The 11,346-nt window shown below is 36.0% G+C and overlaps 1 protein-coding gene across 2 annotated transcripts in view; it reads right to left on the reverse strand.

Moving 5' to 3' along the window:
• LOC101856313 (echinoderm microtubule-associated protein-like 6) overlaps positions 1–11,346 on the reverse strand; it is a gene marked incomplete in the record, with an annotated part of 44,350 nt that overhangs the window by 31,995 nt on the left and 1,009 nt on the right. The window contains 9 exon segments of one of the 2 annotated variants that reach the window (XM_013087007.2): positions 545–757; positions 2,288–2,544; positions 3,390–3,527; positions 3,772–3,973; positions 7,145–7,159; positions 7,751–7,886; positions 8,237–8,491; positions 9,363–9,461; positions 9,715–9,874. In XM_013087007.2, coding sequence (XP_012942461.1) covers positions 545–757; positions 2,288–2,544; positions 3,390–3,527; positions 3,772–3,973; positions 7,145–7,159; positions 7,751–7,886; positions 8,237–8,491; positions 9,363–9,461; positions 9,715–9,874 — 1,475 coding nt within the window. 2 annotated transcript variants of the gene reach the window in all.

The following is an 11,346-nucleotide window of genomic DNA, read 5'->3' on the forward strand; positions in this document are numbered from 1 at the left end:
CCCCCCAATCTTTTTTATTTTATTTTTAAACATAAACTGTAACAAAGTTGTCACTAATCTTTGAAAGAAAATAAACATCATCCATATGTGGCTGACAAGAAAGATCAGATCGTTAAGTGACCTAGATTTTTTTCTTTTAATGTTTATCTTTTAGAACCAAAAGCGCACTCCTGAGGTTATCTTTTTCCCTTGTTCCCCATAAAGGATCATTTGGACTCATTTGTCAGGAAAATATTAAAATTTTCCATTCAACTTTTCATATGTTTTTAACATTTACTGACGAAAGATTTGTAGGCCTATCGGTCGTGTTATGCTCTAAAGATGTCACAGGATAATTAATTAAAAAGTTTTCCAACATGCAAACAATAACCTTCTGATTTAATCAAGTGAGAAGACGTAAGAGTAACCCCCACAGTATTTTTATACTACTCTTGTTTTTTTTATTGAGGATCCGCAATGGTTATAGAACAAAAAAGAGTTGAGCCATTCACCTCCAGCAGCATTGTCAGAGCACAACCCCATTTATTTAAACCCAGATCATTACCTTTTTTAAGTGATGGGAACTTGTACACTTTGACCATTCCAAAGTCGTCACCAGTCACCACCACTTCCCCTTCAAAGTTTGCGTCTGCTGCATTCACGTCATTGGTGTCTGCATACTTGCCCCATATGCCGTTCACTTCAGGGCCCACAACTCCAGTGAAAGTTGCCCAGTGAATGGTGCTGATCTCCTCCTTGTTGGTTATTTCCTTGCAAGCTGCAGTGAAAGAAAAATGGATTAGAAAACACAATACTTAAAAAAAGATCAGGTATTGCCAAGTCAGTATAATGAGAACTGATCTTTAATTCTGATTTTACATTACCAACAATGGACTTGTAAAACAAAATATTCAACGGTTTAATTCTTGTGGGACAAATTTTTGGACAGTTTAGCATGCAATGTTTAGTACAGTGTAGAAAGTTGCCACAGTTACAAACTTTGGAAGAGCAGTACAACAGCTTGAAATAATCTGTCTTATGATTCATAGTTAGTGATATTACATCAAATGAGGTCGTTTATGTCAAGCAAATCAGGTCTTGAAAATAAATCTTGCATGATATCGCTCAACCTGCTCAAATCTGGTGAATCAGTTACATCCCAGAATGCCTTCTGGCAGGCTGAGTGGCAAAAAATGCTCAAATGACCTCTATTTAGAACTGTCATTTGGGCAAAATTGAGTTTAACCCTTGATGTTTCTTTCTATTGATGTTTCTTTCATATTATAACATGTATAAAATATTGCTGCCAAAATAATTACTAAAAAACTAAAGCATCATCATGTGACTCCTATTTTAAAAGAATTACACTGGCTCCCCGTGAAAGAACGTATCATAATTTATAACATCTGTTTCACTTGCTACAAGTGCTTACATGATTTATCACCGGACTATCTAAAACAGTTTTCAACACCCTATGTGCCTCCTAGAACGCTCAGATCATCAAGTGACAAAACAACCCTTGATAAGCCTAAAATAAATTACAAATCAAATGGCCAACGCTCTTTTTCATATTTTGCCCCACTTGTTTGGAATAGGCTTCCAAAAACTATCAGAGAAGCAGAAAATCTAGAAATTTTTAAGAAGAAACTAAAATCATTTCTATTTTCATCACATTTCGATTAAACAGAATCCATCCAAACTGTAGATCGTTGTGAGTTTGTATGTGCGTATGTGCATATGTACGTATGTGTGTATGTGTGTACATATGTGTGTATGTGTGTGTGTGTGGTGCGTGCGTGCGTGAATATGTGTGTGCACGTGTATGTAACACTATGTGCCTTTAAAATTTATTTGTAAATCCATAATATGTATCATGTTAAGCGCATAGAGCATTGCATAAGTGGATATGCGCTATATAAATGCAATCCATTTTTTTTTTTTTTATTACTGTCTTACACCAAAGATTCTTGGGCTGCCTTCTCTTATCCTGCATCTTTCCACATGAGTCCAGGGAAGTGCAGTCAAAGTCACATGATTTAAATCTGCCCACAAAGTTTTAAATAAATTTAACATAAAATTCCAATGCATACATTTCTTCTTTTTCCTCTTTAAGTGCTAGGTCTGGAACACATGTCAGCTATCACAGTTCGTCAATCATATCTCTACTTGAATGCCCTAAAAAAAAAACTATACTGACACAGATTTTTCTCATCACCAATCTATTCCATTTCTCTAAGTAATCTATTCTTGATCAACTTCTACCTATTTCACCTTGTTTCTTAAGGCATGTACACCTAATTTTATTTACCAGGAATTCTGAAGATGCAGCGATGTCCTGAACCAAAGTTGACATGAATGGCTTTGCTGTCCTGAGACCAGTCCAAATGAGTGATGAAGCTGTCACAACCACTGCACGTGCCGACCTTCTTGAAGCGCTGGTCGACACCGTAAATGTCCACAAAGTTGTCATTGGAGCCCACAGCAAGGAACTTCCCACAAGGAGAAAACTTGACCTCATGACACACTTCCTGCCGATCTTTGACGTGAGCTAACTCAGTCAGATCTCTGGGGAAACATACAAGCAGGGGCCAAAATTTCACTCACTCATTGATAAAGTTATGTTTTAACCATGTAACTGCAAGAAAAATGTCAACTTTTTTTGGGTACTAAAACCACTGCCTATGTTGACCTGCCAGTCTTCAGTAAGAATCAGGAGGAACATGCACTACATGTACAAGTTCTATAAAAGCACTGTGGGTTAACTTTTGAGTCTTTTCTCATCATTTAAATCACAAAACATTTTTTTTGCGAGCTGAAAACTTTTCAAGAAACCAGTCACAAGATTAGAGCATACAACCGTCATTACCTTGTCTCGTGGCTGTGAGACCAGCCCAGATGAGAGGAAAAAGAAGATAAAAAAAGCACAGAAAGTACTCAACTGCATCATGGTAGGAAATATCACGAATCACACATTATGCATCAACACGTACCTCATTCATATACACCAAATCATGAAACAAAAAATTTGGTCAGCACATCTCAAAGCCCTTCTGAGCTAAGGTCAGGATACCTTCCTCAGGGACATAAAGACATGTAAACAACACCAATGTTTGCTTGATGTTGCCTGGTGTCTTAATAATAGTCACTGTATCAAGAAAGTAAAGTACACTGGTTCAAATGTATGCTTGACAGGTACAAATAAAAATGAGAACAAGTCAACTAATATAGAATATATAATCAGATGTTTTTGGTAAAAATACAAACAACAAAACAATTTATGATAGGTGAAAGAACTTGGTTCTTTAAATCCAAAGTTATACTACTTGTGTACAGAGAGTATCTAAATCTTCACTTGTGGGCATAAACAACATCACAGCAAACAAAATTTTTCAATATTTAACACATCTCACCTGGCTCGAAGCACCATAAAGGAACCATCTGTCAAACCAATAGCAATGTGCTGGCCTTCTGGATCAAAGGCACAAGCTCGGATTTTTTGATCCACTGCAACCTTGGACAGCAGCTCATGGTTTGACATATTCCAAAGTCTGAATGAAGAAATTAAAGAAAAGCAAAAAAGTACGATTACATCCTGGTCTTGAAAAAGAGCTATCTGCCATATCAACTTAAAATTCAATTTACTTTCAACTATTCATCCATTTGTCAATCCAACCATCTGTCTATCATTAGCTCTTAAACTCTTTTCTTTCTTGCTATGTGCTTTTCCTTCAAGTTTATGAAATACTAACAGTAAATCCACAACAATGTACAAGCTCCTACTCTTTGACTTACCTTAATGTTTGATCATCACTGCCAGTAGCAAAGATGGGTTTCTTCGGGTGGACTGCAAGAGCCCACATCTCTCCTTCTGCGTGACCTTGCACCAGACATTTGGGCTTATCGCGACTCTTGACCTGCAGCTCAAAGATCTCACCGTCCTGAGTCCCAATAAGGAGTTGGTCACTCCTCCAGCACACAGCGCGGATCACAAGTTCTGAAGGGGGAAAATCAAACAAAACAATACCACACATTTCTCCTATTCTGTAGAGCATGAGGTCCAAGTGAAAAACAATAACCGACTACTCCTTTCTTGTCTTTCCCATATGGTAGATATAAATTGAGAAAGTTGTTCTCAACCCTCTTCTCAACAACGTGTTTGTTACAAATTTCAAAGTGGCAGCTAGCCCCCAATCGTTTTTAATAAGCCAAGAAGAGTGAAAATGAACATATAATAAAAACTCCACGAATGTTTATCTTACTCCATACCCAAAAAAACTTGTACATCATCTGCATATCTGTAATTATGTAACATTTTCTCATTCAACATCAGGGATGAGCCTGATTCAAAAAAAGGAAAAAGGTGTCAAAGCTAAAAATATGGTAAAGGTATCTAAAACCACAGCAATGCTCAGCCTCAGATGTAATGCTTATCCCATCATGCTGAAAGTGCCATACTCCTGGTAATCCACAGAAAACATCTTTTTCAAGTGGACCATAAATAAAACTTGTTTGTATTCCAAGGGGGATTTTTCTTGTTATCATAACAGCACTGTAATATGCCATTATTACTGAAAGGTTTGATATTTCAATTAGCATACCATTTGATATTTATTGAATAGTATCAACAACCATTGTACAAATTACATTATTAAGCAATAAATATCAGTCTCTTCATTTACGACAAGGAAAAGTATGTTGGAGTAACAGTTCAGAGGGAAAAAAAGAAACAGAAGCAGGGGATGAAAAGAAAAGATATTATAGACACAACCCCTCTCCACTAAACTGGAACCCACAAGAAGCCTAAAAAAAAGTTGATGACTCCCATAAAATGTCATACACGTAAATAATTCAGGAATCTTGAGAACAAAATCATAACCTCTTCTTTTTATCTAAAAAAAAATTAATAATAACCTCTTTTTTTTTATCTTCCTGCATTTTTTTTCTAGAACAACACTGCCATTATCGGAATCAAAGAAAAGATTTACTTTTTTTTTTTCAAAAATGTTCTGTACTAGTCTCAGTGATACTTCAAAACATTCATCAGTGAAATAAATTATTTGACACGTAAACAATAGAAATTTGGACTATTCATGGCGCAAGTTATCCTCAAATATCTTTATAACTGGAGAATCAATGCCACCTATACTTTGCACAGCAGTTTCTCTCAATTTGTCTTAACTTAATCATATTTTTCTACAACAATTGAGGCTAGATAAAAAAATATTTTCTTCATAAATTTATATAAAATACAAGAAACCTCCTTCACGCGGAAAATAGAATTGTTCACAGCACTTCCCACTCCTCACACACATTTTGTATTTGCGTATGGGTTACATCACAGCTCACCAATGACACTTTTTAGAGGTAAAACTAGTTACAAGAAATATATTTTATAGTGAACATTTTTTTGCACTAAAATTTTTCAAAGCATGCATTCACTAAAGATATCTCGCAAAAGCGATATCGTCGTAGCTGTAAACCTTATAAAATCAGTAGAAACCACCCACTGGAATTTTTTATTAGTATTTAATAAGGAATTTTCTAAAATAGAGCTTACAGGTCTTTACAAAAATATTGATCTGTTCAGACAAATTAACACAAGTCACTGTGCAAATGCTGGAGAGTTTATGTTCGATAGCTGAAGAGATATTTGACAATAAGTCGCGCCACGAATTTTTGACTGCACTATAGTTACGTTTTCATTCTAGCTACCAGTCAGACAATGAGGCTTGAAGAAGTCAAAAGATATGGTGCAGGTAATACAATGAGTCATGTTGTAATTTGTGAACGATCACTAACAAATACTCAAAAACTATCAGGGTCAGTGGGCAGGTTGAACAAAAGACACACTAACTAACATATAAAGCCATTAATTCTAGAAGGGGTAGGCCATTCCATAGTATGCTTATTTTAAAAAGGCAGAAACTTCGATTCTAACATCCATCTATGATAGCACCAGGCTTAGCAGGTGAAAACTAACAACTAACCTCCCCCCCCCAACCCCACAACATAACTGGAGATTCATATCAGGATGCAGCACAGTGCAGCACAGTTACCATCAACTGTGAGCCAACAGCCCACCCATAATATGTTCACACAAGTGCACTTTCAAGAAATGAAAAGTCTGCTGCAAAACAATGATGGAGACAAGAGAGAACGTAGAAAAAGGAAAGCGGGAGAAAGAAAGGAGAAGCAGAGTGAAAACTGGCATTAGGATGGGTGAATAAAATAATGAAGGAGGGGCAATGTTTTTCTGAAACATGACAAACGATATCATGCCACTATGGTGAAGGTGGTTACGGTACATAGTCATGCTATGCTAAAGAAGCAACACAAAGTGAACAGAGAATTGATACATGTATCAATAACAACTATTTTAAACAAATTTAAGACAATTGAATTATGCTATTGTACTAAACACAAAACGTTGTTTCTAGAGTAGCCTATTTGACTGCTAAAATAAACAAAACACTAAACTGATAAAGCCAACTGAACACAAAATTTTTTTGAAAAAAATAATTTTCAATCCATATTTACTAAAATTTGAAGCTTAAAAAATTGCGGTCTTGCCAACAAAATAAAAGCAAAACAGGGGCCTTTTTTCCACCAGAACAGAGAACATTTAAAAGACAAAGGCTAATTTGTCAAAAGCTTATTTATTGTGAGCTTGAAAGTATCATAGACATTCAAGGGGTTGCGTATGTCCGTGTGCGTGTCTGTGTATGAGTGTGTGTGTGTGTGTGTGTGTGTGTGTGTGTGTGTGTGTGTGTGTTTGTGTGTGTGTGTGTGTAAAGGAGAAAGAGTGAGAGGCTGTGAGAGAGAGAGAGAGAGAGAGAGAGAGAGAGAGAGAGAGAGAGAGAGAGAGAGACAGACAGACAGACAGACAGACAGACAGACAGACAGACAGACAGACAGACAGACAGACAGACAGACAGACAGACAGACAGACAGACAGACAGACAGAAAGTATACAATTTCTGAAGAGGCAGGTATTCCCTAGACAGTAAACAAAAGAAAAAATGCTTACAAAGCTTTAACATGAATACAAAAGCTTATTCTATAATAACTATGAATACTATGATAAAACTTTAAAAATTAGTTCTGTACAAATATATGACTAAAGGCAAGTGAGAACAAAAGTACCAAAAGGATTACATCTATTTACCTGTGACTGGTGATCCTGAAAGTAACATTCATAATACTAAACTTTGGCACACATACAAAAGCCCATTTCATGCAGAAAATTCCTCATGGTTTTTAAACTTCTTTTCCTCCTTAGTCTATTTGTTCAAATAATAGGAAACAACCTCTAAAGCTAAGAATTCATTCTTGTAACACCTGGCAAACCCAGGTCAGTTTTCATTCTTTATGTAAATCAAATTTAGAGCTGACCGATGTTTCAAACACAACAATCAAAGCTGAATTATTTCCATATAACCAGCTAAAAACTTTTCAGAGAACTTACATTCACATGAAAGGATAAGTGGAAAGACTCAAAAGGCTGAAGTTGGTACACAACCAAAAAGAGGTACCTTTTTTTATTTTTTATCGCCTGCAAATATTTACATTTTCATGAGAATTGAGTACCGCCTCTCAGTGCTTTTGAATTCGTCACTCTTGTAACATCAAATTCAGCGTGAAAGCAAAAGATAATATGAAAAACTTGTTTATAGATTAAATGAGTAAAATATGTATGGGACAGAACAAAAAGGTACTGAAACTGTTGTAATAACCTCATTTTCCAAAAATTTTAACATATTAAATTCCTTACCAGTATAACCCACAGATGAAGTTGCCAGGTTGATTGATGTGATGGGTTTCAAATCCAAGTCCCATAACTTGACTATTCCATCTTTGCCACCTGTAGCATAACCCTCTCCTGTCATATCTAAGGTGTAGATTGGACCCTAAAGAGACAAAAACTACAATCACTACAGGTTTTGATACAAGATCGCACATTACATATTTTGTGTTCATTTAGAATGGCAGATTTAGTGTCATGAAACCATGAAGTTATCATATTCTAAGTTAAGTTTAATACATTCAAAACATTATAATAAAACCTCTGGCAGTATTTTTGAAGATAATTATGTAACCTAAAATTTTAAAAATAACAAAAACTAATAAAGTAATAAGAGCACATCAAAAAACACAAACTTATATCATGAAAAACAAAACAAGTTGTAACTTGCACAAAGCAAAAAACAACAACAAATAAACAATAAACAAAAAAAACAATACCAAAATATACACTTACATTATGAGCTGCAGAGACAACATGATCAAGCTTTGAACCCTTCCACATGTAGATGTCTCCCGCCAGAGTGCCAGAAATGGTGGTATCTTCTGGTCCAAAGGCCAGGCAGAGCATGGACTGGACTTCCCCGACCTGACCAAACTCGCCTTTCTGTGGAGTCAGCGTGTTCCCACACAAGGTCCAAAAGACCATGTGCTTCACCCCAGCTGACACTACACAATTCTCTTTGTAGACATTGAATTGTATGTCAAATACCTGTGGAAGCAAGAAAATTGTGAACAACTGAATATCATGAAAGGGGAAACCCTGAAAAAAGAATATTAGTATCTTAATTTTCACAATTCAAATGTGACGAAATTAGTAAGTATGTTCCTTTTGAAAGTTAATGAGTAACAACATGATGCAAAAGTCTGTGCCAAAAATATTGATATTTACAAATCATGGAAAATGTGGATCTTAGCCATATTTGAGTGAGAAAATTTCCCCTCATTTTTAAATCAACTGGCCAGTCTTCCATGAGATCAGCATTATGTGAAGAGTCACTGACCTGATAAACAGATCAAATTTGCTTAAATTACAGTGTACTTACCTAGTCTGAACCTTTAAAATGTCTAAAGTCCATCCTCTTCCTCGTACTCCTTCCCACCTCATCTCTCTCTACAAACACACACCCCCCCCTCCCCACCACTTGCACCCTTAACAAATGCATTAGTGACTGGCGGCATTGTCATGCAGTATCCTTGCTTTAAGTAGTTATGTTTACAGATTATTTTGTTATTTCAAATAATCCAGAAATGTATGTGCTATTCAAAAGGGCAACTTTTACATCACACTGGTAAAAAAATAACTTTCCAAAACAAGAAGCTCGAAATATTTGTTACAAGATACCATCTTGACAAACAAATGACTTGAAAAATCTTAACCTTTCCAAGTCACCTAACTTGTCTCCTATGTCCTAGTCAGAACAAGGGGGAAAAATATGCTTCAAAAACTGTTAATCAATTCATACAATAAATTTTTAATCACTAATCAAAATAAGTCATATGTTATCAAAAATCTGCTTGTTGACAGAGTCAATAAATATAAGTACTTGAAAGAACTGATAAATAATTTCTTTTTTGCCTACCTTTTCTACTTGAGCAGTGACTGTAGATATGATTTTTCCTCTGCGCCAGTCCCAAACATTGATGGTTGAAGCAGAATCCATACCAACAGAAACCAAGCGCTGCAGAAAAGTATGACCTCAATCATTCTTCAGATGAAAATATGCATTAAAGCACAAGCATAATTCATAAAACAAACAAAAAACAATAGTTATGACTTATTTTTACAGTAGTCAGTAATGGTGAATGAACACAAAGGTGCCACACTTATATCTCCTGTAAAAATTAGCTTTTCCAGGATTGGCCACTTTACTACTGAATCCATTGATATGGGAAAGTCACAGTCCTTATACTAAGTCAATAACAAATTCATACGTTTCCTTCTTTGTCAAATCCGAGAGCAGCAACTCCTTCTTTGTGCCCATCTTTGAGAATAGAAACTGTGTCTGTAGTGGCAGAATCCCACACACAGATGTATGGTGCATCCCCGATCTGGCCAGTTGCAATCAAAGTTCTGTCTGGATGTAGTGAAAGACTGGGGGAAGAGAAAATAATTCATTCAAATGAAAGCCATATTCAGCAGCTCGAAAAGTATAGTTTAGGAGCAAAGGAGCATTCACGTTATGTGATATTTTAAACAATTTTTTCAACCAGTCAACAAATTTTTATGAAACTTTATTAGGCCTACAAATTTCAAATTCAACACCTTCATAGAAGCCTTCAAGGTTGAGCTTGAACCAACTTGAAGCTAGTAATATTCTTTTGATATTGTGCTTGTTTTTTCCTATATATTTTGGTCAGTTTTTTTTCTGTTATGTTGAATGTCCTGGCAACAGGAAAAGCATGTAGAGCATACTGATGGCTAAATTTCTCTAATTTTGAGTTAAATCTACCATCCTTCTTGGGTGACAAAGTTCAAATGTTATTGCAAACCTAGACTTCAAAGAATAAAACAAAGAATTTGTTGGGTATTTTTACTCATGCACCCGTCCCATATGTACACGTTTTATATACCTTTTTTCTAGTAGTGTTTTGCATGCTGAACACGAATATGGCCTTCATTTTTGCCGCAAATCAATTGTTATTCAGTTATTGATGTTAGAGCATAGTAATATTTGACTTGTTTTTAACCACATGGGGGGGTCTAGGGGGGGCATGCCCCAACCTAAAAAGAATCTGAGGGGTTTCAGGGGGGCATGCTCGATCCTGCATTTCACAATGATTTGATATTTGGCAATCAGGATTGATATTTACTTGAAAACAATTGATTTGCAAGAGTTTTAGTGGCCATAGGTGTGTTCTGCAGCAAAAATTATGGCAGTTTAGCCCTCAAATCAGTGCATCTGTGTGTGGGTGCATAAGTAAAAATAAACCAAGACTTTTTTTTTTAATCCACCAAGTGCCAATTTTTTATCTTTTAGTGTTGGTGCTATGAACCTGCCATGACGGCCACCGGTACAAACGGCCACTTTCCATTTCCACCCCCGCTTTTTTTCTATAATTTAACTGTAAAACAGTCAACTGTCCAATGCAGCCACGGTCACTCTATTTTATCAACCCACGGTCAAATTTACCTGCCTCGGGCTGCCAGGCATGGTCACTCATTGCCCGACACTTTGTCATGAATTTTGAATCGGCCACTTACGCTGTGGACAGGCCGTCATAATTCATTCAACTGTCGTTATTGTTAATCCCTCCAGTCCTCCATTGAATGTTTGCCGAAGTTGACCAGTGGGTAACAATAAACTTTCAACTGCTGGTGATCCGTCATAATTGCCCTGTCCACAATTCATGCACAAAGCGAGTGTGAAGTGACGGGTCACTGTTTTGTTTACCTAATCTGTAACAAATTAACTCCCAGCAGTTCATGCAGTACTATATCGTATAAATATAAAGGATGGCTGGTGATGTGGTATTTCGCCCATAAAATACATTTACTTTTATAAAGAAAGATTTTGTAAGTATTTTTATCAAATAAAAATGACTAAATAGAGTAAAAAATATAAA

This window comes from Aplysia californica, unplaced genomic scaffold, assembly GCF_000002075.1.
Source record: "Aplysia californica isolate F4 #8 unplaced genomic scaffold, AplCal3.0 scaffold00020, whole genome shotgun sequence".
In the NCBI taxonomy this organism is placed as follows: Eukaryota; Metazoa; Mollusca; class Gastropoda; order Aplysiida; family Aplysiidae; genus Aplysia; species Aplysia californica.